At 42.6% G+C, this 18,809-nt stretch overlaps 1 protein-coding gene across 7 annotated transcripts in view; it reads right to left on the bottom strand.

The window, feature by feature from the left end:
• Positions 1-6,130: 6,130 nt before the first annotated feature.
• Positions 6,131-18,809, bottom strand: part of LOC110677901 (ecdysone 20-monooxygenase) — a 119,802-nt gene continuing 107,123 nt past the window's right edge. For all 7 annotated transcript variants that reach the window (XM_021849814.1, XM_021849812.1, XM_021849811.1 and 4 more), the window contains 4 exons: positions 18,646-18,808; positions 6,941-7,171; positions 6,653-6,877; positions 6,131-6,590 (listed from right to left, as the gene is read on the bottom strand). In XM_021849814.1, coding sequence (XP_021705506.1) covers positions 6,483-6,590; positions 6,653-6,877; positions 6,941-7,171; positions 18,646-18,808 — 727 coding nt within the window. In that variant the 3' untranslated portion in view covers positions 6,131-6,482. The remainder of the gene's footprint in view (positions 6,591-6,652; positions 6,878-6,940; positions 7,172-18,645; position 18,809) is intronic.

The following is an 18,809-nucleotide window of genomic DNA, read 5'->3' as shown; positions in this document are numbered from 1 at the left end:
TACAAAGTTAAAGCTTCTTTACTGTGCCGATTGTTCAAAAATTAGAAGCATTAGCCTTAGAATGCTAATGTCGCGACTGTTCGTGTGACCAATATCTAGTTTGTCACGCTCTGATAGCTTGATGCCTTGAGGTCTATAAGTGTCAAATCGTTTTTTTAGCATTCTCTACAACATGGCAGTAAACAAACAATCATAAACTTCAATAGTAAGTATTATTTCAATAATTCTGTTTTGTGATAACAGCGCCACTAGCGTTCTACTACTTATATTTCTATTTTCAAAAATGACCCCAATCATCAAGGAACGTTGATCAAGAAAACATTTCCCTTCTATACCAGTGCGCTGAAACGGCTTAATCTTCCAGTTTCGGTTACCCTACATCTCACCAATGCAGACAAAATCACAATTCTGATTGATAGACGGCACTTTTCTGACATTTTCGACGCCAGGACCTATCGTGGCGCTAACATCGATTCTGACCACTATCTGGTGATGTTTAAACTGCGCTTAAAACTATCCGTCGTTAACAACGTACGGTTCCGACTGCCGCCCCGGTATGACCTAGAGCGGCTTATGCAATCGGCTGTCGCAACTGTTAACGTGCAGCACGCACCTCGAGGCTGCATTACCGAAAGAGGGTGAGCTGGATGAAGCCCCTCTTGAGGACTGCTGGAGAACTGTGAAAGCAGCCATCAACAATGCAGCTGAGAGCAAGGTCGGGTACGTGGGACGTAAAGAGTCTAAATTATAACGAGACGAAATCTGATCATATTTAAAATAAATCAGCTAGCAACTATGACAAATCTATTGCGCAGCACTGCCAATGTTGAATCCCACGCTAAAAGTAAGTCACAGGTTTCTTGTGTTGGAGGTTCAGATGTTGGATGTGCTAACCGACAAGCTGATCGGTCGTACGCCGGTAATAATCGGAGGAGACTTCAATGCGTGGGCCGTGGAGTGGGGTAGTAGACTGACCAACGCGAGAGGCTACAGTTTGCTGGAAGCTCTAGCGAAGCTCGACGTAAGGCTGTGCAACGACGGTCTCGCTAGCACATTTCGCAAAGACGGTAGGGAGTCCATCAAAGACGTGACCTTTTGTAGCCCGTCGCTGTTCACCAATATGAACTGGAGAGTTAGCGAAGAATACACCCACAGTGACCATCAGGCGATCCACTACTGCGTTGGCCAGAGAAGTTGTTCAGTATGGCAGAGGAGGAATGGAGAACGAAGGTGGAAGACGAAGCATTTCGATAAGGATCTTTTCGTCGAAGCACTCCGAGCAGTAAGCGACGCTCCAAACATGGATGCAGGAGAGCTGACAGAAGCGTTGGCGAGAGCGTGTGACGCAACTATGCCGAGAAAATTGGAGCCAAGGAATCAACGGCGTCCTGCATACTGGTGGAACGACAGACTCAGCATCCTTCGCGCAGCCTGCTTAAGAGCCAGAAGACGCGTGCAGAGAGCTAGATCCGAAGCCAGCATGGAAGAGCGTAAAGTGACCTACCGACTGGCCAGAGCCGCGTTCAAACGGGAAATATCGACGAGTAAAACGAACTGCTACAAGGAGTTGTGCCGGGAAGCTGACGCAAATCCCTGGGGCAACGCCTATCGAGTAGTGATGGCGAAGATCAAGGGCCCAGTTACCCCAGCTGAAATGTGTCCCGACAAACTGAAGGCGATAGTGAACGGTCTCTTTCCTACACATGCTCCAACAGCGTGGCCGCCCACACCGTACGCTGACGTAGACGAGGAAAATGCCGGTATACATGTGTCTAACTCCGAGTTGATAACGGTTGCGAAAGGATTGAAGCTGAACAAAGCTCCCGGACCAGATGGTATCCCTAATGTTGCGCTAAGGGCAGCAATCTTGGCGTTCCCAGACATATTCAGGACAGCGTTGCAGAAGTGTCTAGGGGAATGCTGCTTCCCAGACAGATGGAAGGTGCAGAAGCTGGTGTTACTGCCAAAACCGGGAAAACCGCCAGGAGATCCTGCTTCATATAGACCAATATGCTTGCTGGATACTCTTGGCAAACTTTTGGAGAAGGTCATCCTCGGCAGGCTGACGATCTACACGGAAGGTGAGAACGGATTGTCGAAAAGGCATTTCGGATTCCGTAAAAAGACTTCGACGGTGGATGCTATTCGGGTAGTCATCGCGTGCGCGGAGAAAGCGTCCAAGCAGAAGAGGAGAGGCAGTCGATACTGCGCAGTGGTAACAATAGTCGTCAAGAACGCGTTCAACAGTGCCAGTTGGGAGGCTATCGCCGCAGCCCTACACAGAATGCGGGTTCCAGGATATCTGTGTAAAGTTCTGCAAAGTTACTTTCAGAACCGGGTACTGGTCTACGACACAAACCAGGGGCGGATGTCAATTGAAGTCACGGCGGGAGTTCCACAAGGATCCATACTTGGTCCAACATTGTGGAACATGATGTACGACGGAGTGCTAACCTTGTCACTGCCGAATGGAGTCGAGATCGTCGGGTTCGCAGATGACGTCGTTCTTGCGATAACTGGTGAGACTGCGGAGGAGGTGGAGATGCTGATGGCGGAATCGCTAGACACCATCGAATCGTGGATGACTGGAGTCAAGCTGCAGTTGGCTCATCATAAAACGGAGGTGGTGCTGGTCAGCAACTGCAAGGCGGTACAGCAGTTGGAAATCAACGTCGGAGGGCACGCAATCCCATCGAAGCGCTCTCTAAAGCATCTCGGAGTAATGGTCGACGACAGGCTAAACTTCAACAGCCACGTAGACTATGCCTGCGAAAAGGCAGCGAAAGCTGCTAACACCGTAGCCAGGATCATGCCCAACATTGGAGGACCAAGAAGCAGCACGAGGCGTCTTCTAGCGACCGTATCATCGTCTATACTGAGGTATGGAGTCCCGGCTTGGGCTGCAGCGTTGTTAACCAAACGTAATCGAGATAAGCTGGCAGGTACGTTCCGGCTCATGGCTATACGGGTTGCGAGTGCCTACCGCACTATATCATCGGAGGCAGTGTGCGTTATCGCCGGAATGATCCCCATCTGCATCACTCTGGCTGAGGACATCGCATGTTACCAACAAAGGGACACCAGGAATGTGAGGAATACCATTAGGTTAGACACAATGGCCAGGTGGTAGCAGGAGTGGGATAGCTCGGAGAAAGGAAGGTGGACCCACAGGCTCATTCCTAACGTGTCGGTGTGGACCATGGAGAAGTTAACTTCTTCCTGACCCAGTTTCTGTCAGGCCATGGATGCTTCCGGAAATATCTGCACAGATTCGGACACGCAGAATCTCCACATTGTCCGGCCTGTTCAAATATCGAGGAGACACCGGAGCACGTTATATTCGACTGCCCGTGAATCGATATACGAAGCGAGATGATGCCAGAAACCGCAATCGTCCTAAATCCGGACAACATCGTGCAGAACATGTGCCAGCATGAAAGCACCAGGAATGCGGTGAACAGGGGAATAACGGCGATTATGTCATTGCTGCAAAGGAAATGGCGTGAAGACCAGAGAGCTCCGGGTCGCGATCGGAGTAGGCTAGATCCTCCGTCGGGGACAAGACCGAGTAGAGCGGGCGTAGCGTAGTATCGGTTGATAGTCGTCGGGGCGCCTGCAAACCGGAAGCCATCCTCCAACCGGAATTGCAGAACCGACCCTGGCACTTGGCCAACCAACGTCGAGTCGGAGTAGGCTGAGTCCACCGCCGGGTCCAGCTGAGTAATTCGCGAAATAGCACCGGCAAATGGTCGTCGGGGCGCCTGTGAACCGGAAGTTTCCCTCCACCGGAATCGCAGGACCGACCTCGGCATCTGCCCGGCCAGCTTCGGAGTAGGCTAAGTCCACCGCCGGGGACTAGTTGAGTAGATCGCGTTGTTGCTCCGGCAAATGATCGTCGGGGCGCCTGTGAACCTGAAGCTTCCCTCCACCGGAATCGCAGGACCGACCTCGGCATCTGCCCGGATAGCATCGGTTCGGGAGATCTTCCGCCGCCGGGGAAATCTTCGTCGGAGTAGGATAGATCCACCGCCGGGGACTACTCTGAGTAGTACGTAGCGTATCACCGGCTTGAGTCGTCGGAGCGCCAGTGTACCGGAAGCCATCCTCCAACCGGAATCGCTGGACCGACTTCGGCACTCCACCGGCCAGTATCGAATCATGAAGAAGCGCGTATCCGGAGTAGGCTAGCTCCACCGTCGGGGACTAAGCCGAGTAGCATCGATCGTCACAAACCAGTTTTGGGTCGTCTGGGCGCCAGTAAACCGGAAGTCATCCTCCAACCGGAATTACTGGACCGACCTCGGCATCCAACTGGTCAACAAGGAGAGCTCGAACAGCAGCAGCGGAGAACGAGTCGTCGTAGAGCAACGAAGTGCACATGAGCGTCCAGTAGAAGATCAACAGAGCTTTGACGCGAGACCAGCCCAAGGGAAGTATGCGTCGTCGCACAGAAAGCTGTCCAAAGTCCTGGCGAGATTTTCAACCGCCAATTGGGAAAAACACTCCAACAGCGAACTAGCAGAACAGTTAGAGGCTGAGATTGAAGAAGTGCATGAGCACAGCCCTCCCCCGATGAAGTTGCCTGATGTAGTTCTGGGGGGGATCGAGGCACAGGAGCAGTAGGGAAAGTTTTTTAGTGGTTAAGCACGCCTAACGTCAGTCCCACACCGTGCCAACACACAACAGGCCTGGCTTTTGAAGCTTTTTTGTACCCTACTATAAAAAAAAAAACAGATTTCTTGTGTTGAATTTACACAGGTTTGTGTAGCGAATGAAAAATTGACTGAATGTGTGGAAAACCAATGTAATGAGTAGAGCATTCTTTATGCAAAGCATAAAAATTGCAACCGACACTCAAGTATTCAGAAAATATGCTACTTCAGAAGAAGCAAAATTTTCATACTGCAACAAGAGACCTGGCACTTCGACGTACATCTGAATGCCGCTGATAGCACATGTAATGAAGGACAAGACAACGGAGTAAATGCCTTGGTCAATACTACGGATGAGGGAAACCAACCAGCACACAATTTGAGGGAGTTTATGGATGCCTATCACCAGCTCAAAAACAATAAAGCTGTTGGTAAGGATGGTATCGGAGCTCAACTCATAAAGATGGCCCTTGGAGGCTGGCCATTTGTCTGCACCGGCTGATAGGCACAATCTGGGAAACATAACAGCTATCGAAGTAGTGGAAGGAAGGGGTAATATGCCACATCTACAAGAAGGAAAACAAGTTAGATTGTACAAACTTTCAAGCGATTACCATTCTAAATGCGGCCTACAAAGTGTTCTCACAGATCATCTTCCATTGTCGTCGTTTGTTTACTTCGCGGATGATATGGACATTGTGGCAGTCCCACCTGAAACGCGAGGCAGCAAGAGTTGGACTGGTGGTGCATGCGACCAAGACAAAGTACATGCTAGCTGGTGGCGCCGAGTGCGAAAAGGCTCGCCTAGGTAGCAGTGTAACGACAGACGGGGATACCTTCGGAGTGGTCGACGAGTTCGTCTACCTTGGATCCTTGCTGACGGCTGACAATAACGTTAGTCGTGAAATACGGAGGCGCATAATCAGTGGAAGTCGGGCATCCTATGGCCTCCACAAGAAGCTGCGATCAAAAAAGATTCCCACCCGCACCAAGTGTACCATGTACAAAACGCTCATAAGGCCGGTAGTCTTTTACGGGCATATAACGTGGACGAATCTCGAGAAGTACCTGCAAGCACTTGGAGTCTTCGGACGTCAGGTGCTTAGGACGATATTTAACGGTGTGCAGGAAAACGGTGTGTGGCGGCGAAGGATGAACCACGAGCTCGCCCAACTCTACGGCGAACCCAGTATTCAGAAGGTGGCCAAAGCTAGAAGGATACGATGGTCAGGCCATGTTGCAAGAATGCCGGACAGCAATCCTGCAAAAATAGTGTTCGCTTCGGATCCTAATGGTACAAGAAGGCTTGGAGCGCAGCGAGCTACGTGGACGGATCAACTGCGTATCGATTTGCCGAACATGGGGCAGCACCGAGGATGAAGAGATGCGATCACGAACCGAGTATTGTGGCTTGAAATTGTTGATTCAGTATTGTATGTTTAGAAGTTAACTAAATAAATGAGAAATGATCGGATTTATATGAATATTTTCAAGTCAAGTTTATTGAAGTATCGATATATCTTAAAGATTTGTACAAAGGTAATAAATTAAAGCACTACAAAAAAGTTTTACAATATAAACATGTACGTTATTGATTTGCTCAGACCCTTGGGGAACAATCGCTTTGTAAATAGTACACAGATCAACAATCTGTTTAAACAGAAATAATCAATATGATTCTATCGCTTTGTCTCCTTTTGCTTTGTATCAGAGTACTGTCCTATCACTAGCAGGTTAACACTAAAACACTTAATCACAATAGTTAACAGGTTTCAGGATGCTTCAAGGGAATCTATCTGAAGAAAAAACTTATACTATTTCCAATGTTGGTCAGTCCCGATCTCTAAAAATAATCTCAATGGGCGTCCCTGGCGCTAACAGAAATTGGAACTGCGTGTCCAGTTGACTGTGGTACTCCACCTTGAATTGCTGGAAAATCTAGAGGAAAGATTTCTAAAGTTAGTCAGTGGTCCATGATCGTTCTAACACGATGAATTTACCTTGGCCATTATGAGCGTCAGTTCGATTTCGATGATCTTGTTCCCCGGACACATTCTTCGACCAGTTCCGAATGGAAGCACCAAAGACGATCCCGGTTCGTCCAGCTTGTAAACGTTTTGGTTTTCGTCCACCTGTTCAAGCCATCGCTCCGGTAGAAAAGTGTTTGCTTGTTGGAAGTTTTGTTCGTTCTGACAGGCTACCCGTGTATGGCACAATACTACCGTCTGGCAAGAAAAACCAAATGTGAAACGTTTGTAGAGATATGGTTTGACGCTATGTATACTTACCCCAGCTTTGAGCTGATAACCGGAGAGATCGAAGTCTTCTTCGAGAATTCGAGCCAAACAAGGTGTCGTGGGTGAAATCCTGTACGACTCTTTGATGCACGCTCTGGTAAAGGCGGCGTTCACCAAATCGTTATTGGTGATTGTATCGGAGGTGAACTCGGAGGCAATACGCGCCTGACGTTCTGGATGGCTGGTCATGTTGTTCAGTAAAAATGAAAGAGTGTTGGAAAACTAGAAGATAAATATAAATTTAGTAACATGATAGGATTCAATCACTTGCAAGTTCAACCCAGGGCTGAAATTTTGGATGAAAGCTTTTAAACAACTCAAATTTGGGCATAAGTCAATGTTGTCACATAAAATTTTGAGATTTTCTTCACAATTTCTCGCAGTTTCATGAGTGATGGGTAATCATAGATTTGGAGCACTGCAGGCAAAGTTATTCTAGATTTTTTTTTTCGGTCAGATGGGATAAAAATCACATAAACTTCATTTTACCATTGTTAATTGTTTGCTGTATATTTTATTCTCAATCTTGTTTGATAAGGCCTTCTGCTGAAATTTGCCGTGCTGACATTTTCAGTAAACTGAATTGCTGATTTTCATTGCAAAATGCTGAAAAATCAGCAGGTTTCTTCTGAATCCCAGCAATTTAATTTGTTGAAAATTGCAGCTCGTCAAATTTTAGCAAAATATTGCTGATTAGGCGAAAAAAAGGCATATGCAATTCTTAAAATACTCTATCAATCAAATCCATACAGCTTTACTGTGCGTCAAGAAATGTACCATTACGAATATTGAGGACTTTAGACCGCACTTAAGTTTTGTCATACATGTTTATACAACTCTCGCCAAACATTACTCAAGGAGCTATGTACAAATGAGAGATTCTCTCCTCTCTCGCTCTCTTTCGATTATAACAGTGGAATACTAAAGCTTTTGGGAAGTTTTTCACTATAGATCGAAAGGCAGTTTCCTTGACTAGCGTTTCATACAAAAAACGCAAAAGAATAGGTTAATGTCAGTTATTAATTAAAGAGAAAGTAAACAAAGAGAGCCTCTCAATGTTAGATAGGTCCTTTAGTAAAGTTTCGCGAGAAGTCAATTTTTTTTGCTCAAACAAAACAGTTTGAATACATCAATATTTTTTTCAGTGAACACTGCTCTTAGACCGGGAGACACGTAGACTAACGGATAATCACTAATAAATGAGAATGATTTCAATGCTGTGCTGTAATTAAAGAAAGGAGCGTATTTTTTTTTTCTCTCAACGAGTATTCCTCTCTAGACTCCCTAGAAATGGGTGGCATGTTTCTTTTGGCTCGAATGCTATCAGCTCAATCAAAGATGGCGTCGAAACAGCAAGCACTCCGCGAGCGTGTTGTACGGTTTTCCGAACCGCATTATCATCGACCCGAAAGGAACTCGACCAACTTGCCCAGGTCCGTCCCATTAAGAAGTTTTTCGGCTTCCTCAGTCCCCTAGTGTACAAAAATAATTGGCAGCCAAGGATACGAGGCAGTTGACCACGAGGATCCGGAAGATGGACGTCAGTGCCGTCCAGCGCTCTTATGAGAGCATCTCGACTACTTTGCGCCGTACGGCTGATCAGGACGCCTTTTTCAATATTCATGAAACTATTGAATTCATTGAAATTTTTTTTAACTTTATGTCTGGACGAAATCCCCGAAGAATTGCTGATGGAAATCCCCCAAATAATTCAAGGAGAAAATCCCGAAGGAGTTCTTGGGGGAAATTACCGGAATTCTTGGAAAAAAAATTCCGAAGTAATACCTATATGAACCGCGGGCCAAATAGCAGAAAAAAATTGTGTGGCGGGCCACATTTTTGAAAGCTCAACTATTTACATGAAATCTGACAAATGTCAGCAAACAAAGTTCATGAAATCTGACAAAAATCAGTGAATGATGCTAATTTCTTTTGGAGAATTCGAAAAACAGATAAAACTTCCTGCTAGATATTGTAAACGGCCTTTCAAAATTATGGAATAATCTATACCAGCATATTTTAAAGAATCTACTCCAGAAAATTAAAACCCTGTGAGAGTAATGCCCAGGATTTTATGAAAATCATACTCCGAGTTCTGCCAAAACCCGACTTAGTATTATCAGAATGACCCAGAACGTCTTAACAACCCTGAAAATCTTGGTTGGAATTTTCAGAATTTTACAAGAATCGTGGATGAAATCCTCAGAAGAATTACTGGAGGAAAGTAGGATTGATTTGGGAGGAGTTTCGGGAGGAAATTCTCGAATGAATTCCCCGGAGAAATTTCTGGACGAAATCCCCAGAATAACAGCTATTGAAAATCCCCTGAGAAATTCCTGGAGAAAATTCCCAGAGGAGTTCTTGGCGATATTGCCAGAGGAATTCTCGAAAACCTCGGACGAAGTCCTGGCGAAAATACCCGGAAAAATTCCTGGTTTAAATCAAAAGGGAAATTGAAATTAAGAGAAAATCTCCGGAAAAATTATCTGAAAAAACCCCCGAAAGAATTTCTGGAGAAAATCCTCAGAGGAATTTCTTCATGAACTTCTGGACAAAATCTTCAGAGAAAATCCTGGATGAAATCCCCGGAGGAATTCCTGAGGAAAATCCCCGGAGAAATTCCTGGAGTAAATCGCCAGAAGAGTTTCAGGAGGAATCCCTTGAAAAAATCCCCGGATGAATTGATATTGGAGATCCTCTGATGAATTTCTGGAGAAAATCCCCGTAGGAGTTCTTAAAAAAAAACAGAATTGTTTGAAAAAATTTCTGGAGGGTTTTCTGTAGTAAATCGTCAGAGGAGTTTCTGGAGAATATCCTCGGTTGAATTCTTGAATGAAACCCCTGGAGGAATTTCTGGACGAAAACACCGGAAGAATTTATGGAGGAATTCCTAGAGGAAATCTGCGGATACATTCTCTGAAAAATCCCCGAAAGAATTTCTCAATGAATTTTCGGACATTCCTGGAGCAAATCAGGAAATTCCTGGAGGAAATATCCAGATAAATTCTTTGAAAAATTCCCGAAGCAATTCCTGGAGAAAATCCCTAGAGGAATTTCGTAATTGAATCCTCGGAGGTATTTATTAGTTAATTAAGGAGGTATTTATTAATTAAATTAATTTATTAATCTTTTGAGGTTTTCCTAGAGTAAATCCCCGGAACAATTTCTGAATGAAATCCACAGAGGAATTCCTGGACGAAATCCCCGAAAAAACTGCTGATGAAAATTCCCTAAACATTCCAGGAGAAAATCCCGAAGGAGTTCTTGTGGGGGAAATCACCGGAAGAATTCTTGGAAAAAAATCCGGAGGAATACCTAGAGTAAATCGCCAGAGGAGTTTCTGGAGGAAATCCTCGGAGGAATTCCTGGACGAAATCCCTGGAGGAATTTCTGGACAAAATCCCCAGAAGAATTCCTGGGGGAAAGTGGGATTTATTTGGGTGTAGTTTCGGGAAGAAATTCTCGGAGGTGCTTCTTGAGGAAATCCCCGGAGCAATTCTAGGAGGAATTCTCCGGAAGAATTTCCGGACGTAATTCCCCGAAGAATTTCTGGACGAAATCCCCAGAATAACAGCTATTAAAAATCCCCTGAGAAAGTTCTGGAGAAAATTCCCAGAGGAGTTCTTGATGATATTACCGGAGGAATCCTCGAAATCCTCGGAGTAAACCCCGGAGGAATTCCTGGAGAAAATACCCAGGAAAATTCCTGGTTTAAATCAAAAGAGAAATTGCTGGAGGAAATCTGCAGAAAAATTATCTGAAAAATTCCCTTAATGAATTTCTGGACAAAATCTCCAAAAAAATCCTGGACCAAATCCCCGGAGGAATTGTTATCGGAAATCTTCTGAGGAATTCGAGGAAGAAATCTCTGGAGTAATTCCTGGTGCATATCCCCAGAGATACTCCTGGAAGAAATCTTTGGATAAGTTCCGTTGATGGAACTTCCTAATGAATTGCTAGACAAAATCTCCAGAGAAATACCTGAACGATTCCCCCGGAAAATCCTTGAGACGAGCAACGTTCCTAAAGATGTCAACAACCTGTCGGATCCTATACTCGAAGCTGTGACCACAACGCTGCGGGAAGTGATTTGCAGAGAGCGGTACAGGGCATCGAGAGCCGAAGAAAAGCGCACCGCAGAAAAAAAAAAAATGGCAGCTGAAGCTCAAGATAGCATGAACCGGAACGATATGCGGAGATTTTATGCAACGGTCAATGGCGCGCGGCACAATTCCGTACAGTGCCAGCCATCGAGAAGGGAATTAGTTGACCGATAAAACTGCGGTGGCTGTTAAGTGGAAAGAGAAAGTGCTCTTAGGTAGGTGTTGAACGGTGAAAATGGAAATGCACTGGGAATCCGGTTAAATATTGACGATGATGTTCGAGCTGTGGACCTGCCGACCATAGAAGCGGTTAAAAAAGGTTTCAGCGAGCTGAAGAACTATAAGCTGCTGGGAAGAACCAGAATCCGTTCGAGCTTCTCAAGCACCGAAGTGAGCAGCTCTATCAGTCGATTCACTGAGTACTATTGAAAATATGGAGGGGCGAAGGAATGTGGCAGATTGTCTGAACATGGTTTTCCAGCGAAACTAATTAGGCTGACATCTTCTCCTTTCTGGTGTAACGTCCCAAATGGGACAAAGCCTGTTTCTCAGCTTAGTGTTCTTATGAGCACTTCCACAGTTATTAACTGAGAGTTTTCTATGCCAATTGACCATTTTTGCATGTGTATATCGTGTGGCAGGTATGAAGATACTCTATGCCCTGGGAAGTCGAGAAAATTTCCAACCCGAAAAGATCCTCGGCCGGTGGGATTCGAATCCACGACCCTCAGCTTGGTCTTGCTGAATAGCTGCGCGTTTACCGCTACGGCTATCTGGGCCTCCAAGACTGATATGAAGTGTTCGGATTGCAGATTCGGTGTACAACGAAACGATACTATCATCACATGGTCGCATATGGTTTTTGACTTTGCGGATGATATCGACCTTATTGAAATCGATTGTAAGTCAGTGGAGGAGGCCTTCGTGCCTTTGAAGAGGGAGACTGTGCGGATAGGCCTGACGATTAGTCCTACCAAAACGAAGTATAAGGTTGCAGATAGAGTTATAGATTTCAGTTCGATCTCTGCCGTCGTCAGACACAGTCAAAGGCAAATGTGCGCTCTGCACTGCGGTATTTCTTTATCATCAGCAAGCGCAGTTTAGGAATCCCTTTTGTTCTCAATTTTTCACTTTTACGCCGTTCGTTGGTAGTGATTCGGTGCTGTATAAATTACATCTGAACATCATCATGACTGATGTGATGATAGTGAACACCGTTCAATTTCGTTTCCCAAAGGGAAGCCCACGGCCGTCCTGGATCAAAATCGCCAATTTCATCATGCAATTGGAGACTGATGTGGCACTAATGGAGACAGCATACCGAACAGCGAGTGATCGATCGTTGTTCATCAAGTTTACAACCAAGGAAGCTATGATGAGCTCACTAGAAAGGAACGCGGGACCAGAGTGGATCTAGATAAGAGTGACGTAAATGTCAAAATTGGAACAGCGGTGAACTGTCATTTCCATACAAATCCGCGTTCCAATCGAGCAGGAGACCTGTCAAAACTGGAACATGACGTCACTCTTGTTTACAGGCACTCTACGCGGGACCACGATCGTTTGTCTATACCAAGGTGTGTGTATTTTACTCTGTAGCCAGAGTAAGGTGTAATCACTTGGCGAAAGCGGCTTGGAGGCCATCTTTAACTTGCTGGCCGTTTTGTTTACAAACATTACTGCCTTGTCTGGATGATGCTGAAACTGAAACTAGCTGTGCTGCCATCAGTGCAGACGAAACTGGTTTTCTGGCTCTAGAGTTTTCAATTCAAATTTCTCATCAAAGTAGTCTATGAAACACTTTTAGAGATTTGAAAAATGCGTAATTTGATGAGCGAAGAAACTCGCTATCTCTTTCCGTTTGGGAGTTATTGTTGTTTTTCTCTCAAAAACATGCCTACTTTGATTGAGAATATCTCTGATTGGGGCAAACATAAAAAATATCTTTTGACGGCATTCAAAAGACAAAATAAAATTGTTTATTATATCAAAAAATTACAGATGTGTTATTTTCGTAACTCTAATAAAATGCCCTGAAAAACGAAGGATTTTAAGTTGAAAAACTTTAATAACTTTTGAACTAAAATAGATATCAACAATATTTTTGCATGGAAATTTGCGTTTTGTTAAGTTCTTAAAGTCGTTCATAGACCGCTATGACGAGAAATCTGAAATAAGAAAGATAGGGCTCTAACACTATTTTGAAGATTTTCATAGTATGTATTTCTTTATTATTTTGCATTTTGAGCATGAAAATAAAATTTTAGACAAAAATGATCTTCTACAAAATTGTTTCTAACAATGTAAGCTTTCATACTGTGTCATTTTAAACTAGGGTGGATCACTTGTTCAATGCACATCGAATGTACATCAATTTGCATCAAATGCATTTTTTCAACATTCACATCAAACTAGCTTTGGCGTTAACAACACCACCTTATCAACCAATCGTTCTATAGCAACGTGTATTTATTTGTTGTGAATGTTCAAAATCGTTTGTTCCTACTTATTTACCTTATTCATTGTCTAATTGTTATTTGTTTCAGATGATCGAGTAATTATTTTACCCGAATCTCCGGGGCTTAGAGTTAAGGAATACTTTTGTCTTAGATGATTAGAGAACGAAACCAAGAGCACAAGTCTCGAGAACCAACCGCTCCGCGTTAAAAATTTATCCAATTGGTCACCACCAACAAGCAAGAAATTTGATCGATTTTTAACGCGCGAACGATTGTCAGATTTTTCAGACTTATGCACTTGGAAATTCAAAATTTGGTTTCGTTTATTAATCACCTTTCTTGTTCTGATTTTTGTCAGAAATGAAACTACCTGGAAGCTGGAGTAGTTCAAAACTTCTTCTCGGAATGCCCGCAATTTGTAATGCGACTCCGCCTTACCGAAAGAGGACTGGATTCAACAGCTTTATTTTATCGAGTTTCATACTATAGAAATCACATTCAGGTGGATGGAAAAGAACAAGACACAAAATTAGATATTTTTGGCAAAATAAATCATTTTATTTGTTTCAATGGTAGTTAAAAAAACGCTGGACACTAAAGTTAAGGTTATTATTTATCGTTTTCTTCACCTGAAGATATGATCGTGAGGCGGATAGAACTTTTTTTTTCTACAGAATGTGTATAGATCTACATATTGCTTCATGCCCACAACACAAACTATTCCCTTTGCACCAGGGTTTATTATGACCACTCCGTACCAAACTTTGTCTCGAACTTGCCTCATGAATTCTTTTGGTCAGCGGATAAGATCCTTAACTGAAATAAGTGTATGGCCAACCATCAGATTGACGAGAGTTAACGATACTGGGTCTTCAGATTTACTTGAATAGGCCAAGATGAGGATTACTGTCATTGTCAATTCCCCGTTGGATAAGTCAATGAATAATTCCACTACTCTAGCAGCTTTCATAGTTTCGACACTCACGCCCCTCCATCCACACGTTCTCAGCCTTTCAACTGTCTACAAAGTAATAAGAAACATCGTTTTCCAAGTATTAACAGTTATAATTCAAATACCGATAATCTGGAAGTGCTTCAAAACCTGTGTTTGAACATTTTTGGGATGAGGTAGCAGCTCTTCTCGAGTTTGTAAAATGATAGGTTTGACACTTTGACAACAACAACAGTCAAACGTTTGAGCAAGCCATGATTTGTAAATTTGCTGGAAGTGGGCATTTAAATGCATTTGAATGCATCCAATTTTTTAGAAATATCAGATGCATTAGGAGTGATCCACCCCTTGGGTGGTCCACAATATCACACAAATCATATAATCAACTTTTTATTTGCAAAAATACTGGTATACACTCTTTGGCAAAGTAGTTGAACTTGAAATTTTGATCAACTTTGCCAAAAAAAGTTTTTCTGTAGCTCAAAATTTGACCAATCTAGAGCATTTTTTCCAAATCATCGCAGGGTGGTTCAACAAAAATAAGTTTTTCAACTCTAGTTTTTTTAATATTAGTTTCTCGTCAAAATTGTCTATGGACGACTTTTAGAACTTAACAAAACGCAAATTTTCATGCAAAAAGATTGTTGATATCTATTACAGTTCAAAAGTTATTAAAGTTTTTGTGATAAAAAATATTTGTTTTTCAAGACATTTTATTAGAGTTACAAAAATAACACATCTGTATTTTTTTGATATAATATACAAGTTTATTTTGTATTTTGAATGCCGTCAAAAGATATTTTTTATGTTTGCCCCAATCAGAGATACAGGTCAGACTCGATTATCCGGAGACTCGATTATCCGGGGACTCGATTATCCGGGATTCGATTATCCGGAATTTTAGACTCGATTATTCGGAATTTGTTTTTTGATGTTCTTGTTTTTCAATTTTTATGCATAAATCTGAGATAATTTGGTAGTGCAATATACAATTTGCAGTTTAGAACGTATTTAAGAAAAGGGGGGTTTGAAAAAGTGGATTTTTGTGTATGCTGGTCAAATTATGTTTTTTTCTCGTAAAGACCCATACAGTTCCTAAAAAAAATTTCCGGCTAAGCCACCGCATCATATAAATAAAATAACGAAAAAAGATAATATTTAAGTTCGTTTGTCAAAGATTTAATTTTTTTTCTTAGTGATTCGATTATCCGGAGGATTCGATTATCCGGAGTGAAAAAAAAATCGATACTCCGGATAATCGAGTCCGACCTGTATTCTCAATCAAAGTAGGCATGTTTTTGAGAGAAAAACAATAATAATTCCCAAACGGAAAAAGATAGCGAGTTTCTTCACTCACCAAATTACGTATTTTTCAAATCTCTAAAAGTGTTTCATAGACTACTTTGATGAGAAATTAGAATTGAAAACTCTAGAGCCAGAAAACCAGTTTTGTTCGGACCACCCTATGTCACCGTAGTAAAAAAGCTCTAAATCGGTCAATTTAAGAGATACAAAAAAACTTTTTTTGGCAAAGTTGCTTGAAATTGAATGGTCTACAACTTTGCTGAAGCATGTATAATATAATTTCTACAAATAAGAAAGTTAGTTACACAATTTCTATGAAAATGTGGTCCACCCTAATTTTCAATAACACCAAACAAAGGACCTTACTAATACAAACAACTTTGTCGAAGACCGTTTTTATCTAATGTTTCATTCTTAAGCTCAAAATGCATCTTTCCGCGTAAAACTGATTCCTGGACCATAGTGCAGTGGAACAGTAGAGGTGCGTGTATTAGATTTACCGCCGGAGCTACCTGATGATGAACCTCTGCGTTTGGAGAATTCGGCAGAATAGAGCGCGTGGTACGAGAAAAATTCCCACCGACCATATGTTCACAGGAGTGCGGGGAGTTTATATGGACGTCAAGAAAGATATCCTACCTTCAGCGATATGGTGGGTCGGAAAGATACATTTTTCTACGAAGGTCTGAAGGACACCAGTTTTCTGTGTCAAACTGTGGGACATAGAAGGGACTCCTGCCCACAGCGGAATCAGGATAAGTCAGCGATGAATAATTCATACGCTACGGTAGTTTTCGCAAAGCAAGCGTTACCGGCAGAACAAGTGATACCGAGAGATGAAATAATCGAAGTTCTCGATGAGTTTATCGACATGCTTTCGGAAATAGACGACATAAAACAAAATGGGTTAACTTTGTGTGGAACTGAAACGGCTTCAAAGGAGGAAACGCAGCGGCAGGAGAGCATGGAAAAAATGAAAACGGCTGCCCTTGACATCAAGGAAGCATTTGAAAATAAAACAGTAAACATAGGGGAAGGGGTGGTAAAATGAACACCTTAAGGAAATTATCGTGTTTCTAATAGAAAAACGAGGAATTTGTATAGATCTATCCCACAACATCAAAAATAGGGATTTTATCTATAGCAGCAACATGAATTCATACTAAAATAGCTGAATTTTCACATATTTTTGGCGCTAGCAAAAAACGATGTAAATGTTCATTTTACCTGCACTATGTGGGTAAAATGAACATCATGCAAAAATCGTAAGCAAAACAAATATTTCTGAAAATTTTTATTGCTTTATCGAAAATATATCCATTAATGATTGTAACCCATTCAAAAAGAATTCTAAAAGGGTCAGATTTGACATCATATGACAACTATGTTCACCTCACTGAAAAACCTCAAGTCTTCCGAGCTAAAAGTTACGTCAGTTCTAATTTTCACACGTGGTTTACTAAAATCTTAGTTTTCGTTGACGTTTTCACTTTGATTGACTTACGTATCAACTTGAACACTCCGATTTATGCTCTAAATCGTTCGTGCATGATGAAAATCGAACTTGTTTTTTTTCACGGTAAAAGGCACGGTGTTCATTTTACCACCCCTGTTCATTTTACCACCACTTCCCCTACGGCGGGCCAAATTTACAAAACCGAGTTCCAGTACTGATTCACATCCTAGGAAGAAGAGTTTCCGTAGATCTTATAATTGAATTTCTTTGAAATGGTTTAGAATGAATAACAAATTTTGTTAATTAGATCCTCGGCTCCGTGGAGTTTTTAATTAAACAATTGAGCCTCTCAAATAAACGAAGTAAACAAACAAAAAAGGAGTTAGAGATTGGTCTAGTGGTGTTGGTGTTGAGGTTGTGTTTGAAGTTGTAGAAGAGTTTGTTTATCTTGGAACACTTGTAACATATCATATAACAATGAAGTTTCCCGCGAAGTGAAAAGTCTACAGGCACGGAGCGTGGACGTTGAAAGAGACATACCGGTAAGCCTTTTGTGTTTTCGAGCGTGAAGTGCTACGCACAAATTCGGTGGGAAACTAGAAAATGGTGTGTGGCGCAGACGCATGAATCACGAGTTATATCAAGTGTATAAAGATGCGAATACAGTCAAACCTCCATGAGTCGATATCGAAGGGACCATCGACTCATGGAAATATCGAGTCATGGAACATGAATGCTTTGAGAGGCTATTTCGAGGGACCATCATATTAACCATGAAATTTCGTTTTTAGTATGGTTCCATGAGTCGATATCGAGTCATGGAACATCGACTCATGGAGGTTTAACTGTATTATGAAGCGTGTAAAGTAGGGAGACATCAGTGGGCTGGTCACTTAGTGCGAATGTCGGCAGAAAAAATAGCGAAAAAAATAATCAGCAGGGAACCAGGAAAAGGTAGGTACTTCCTGGAGGACCACGAATACGCTGGCTGTACGCAGTGGAAGAGGACATGGCGACCCTAAACGTTCGGGGCAAGTGGAGAAGTGTCGTCAACGACCGACGAAGATGGAGCTCTACAACACGCCCGGCATTGGCGTGACACTACGGTTTTAAATCCCCTGATTCACCATATATTCTCATAAATCACTGGTTTGCTAACTTTTTGTACGAAAACATTTTGTTTCCAATTAATAAAAAAGAACTAATGGAACGTTGAAGTAATTCTTACATTACCTTATTCAGATACACACTGAAAAAAAAATATAGTCTACAATGTCCCAAATTTATGATTTTCTATCACTCATGAAGTTACAACAAACCTCATAATTTCACGGAAAAAATATTGTCTCAAGCACAAATACAAGCAATTTGGAATGTTCGTATCAGCCCCATAGCCCATGGGTCAAGTGTACCCTACTTACCGTTTCAATGGCAGCATGAATCAAATCTATGATCCCGGCGATCTTATCCTTCTTATCGAGCCCCTCAGATTGCAGAATGTTCAGGAAAATTCCTCGCATATCATCGGCCGCACATTTCTCCTGTTCTTCGGCAAGTGCTTCATTCACGATTTCGGCGATTGTGC

This window comes from Aedes aegypti, chromosome 3 (genome assembly GCF_002204515.2).
Source record: "Aedes aegypti strain LVP_AGWG chromosome 3, AaegL5.0 Primary Assembly, whole genome shotgun sequence".
Lineage (NCBI taxonomy): Eukaryota > Metazoa > Arthropoda > Insecta > Diptera > Culicidae > Aedes > Aedes aegypti.
The sequence above is the reverse complement of the archived record's forward strand: the minus strand, read 5'-3'. Positions and strand labels throughout refer to the sequence as shown.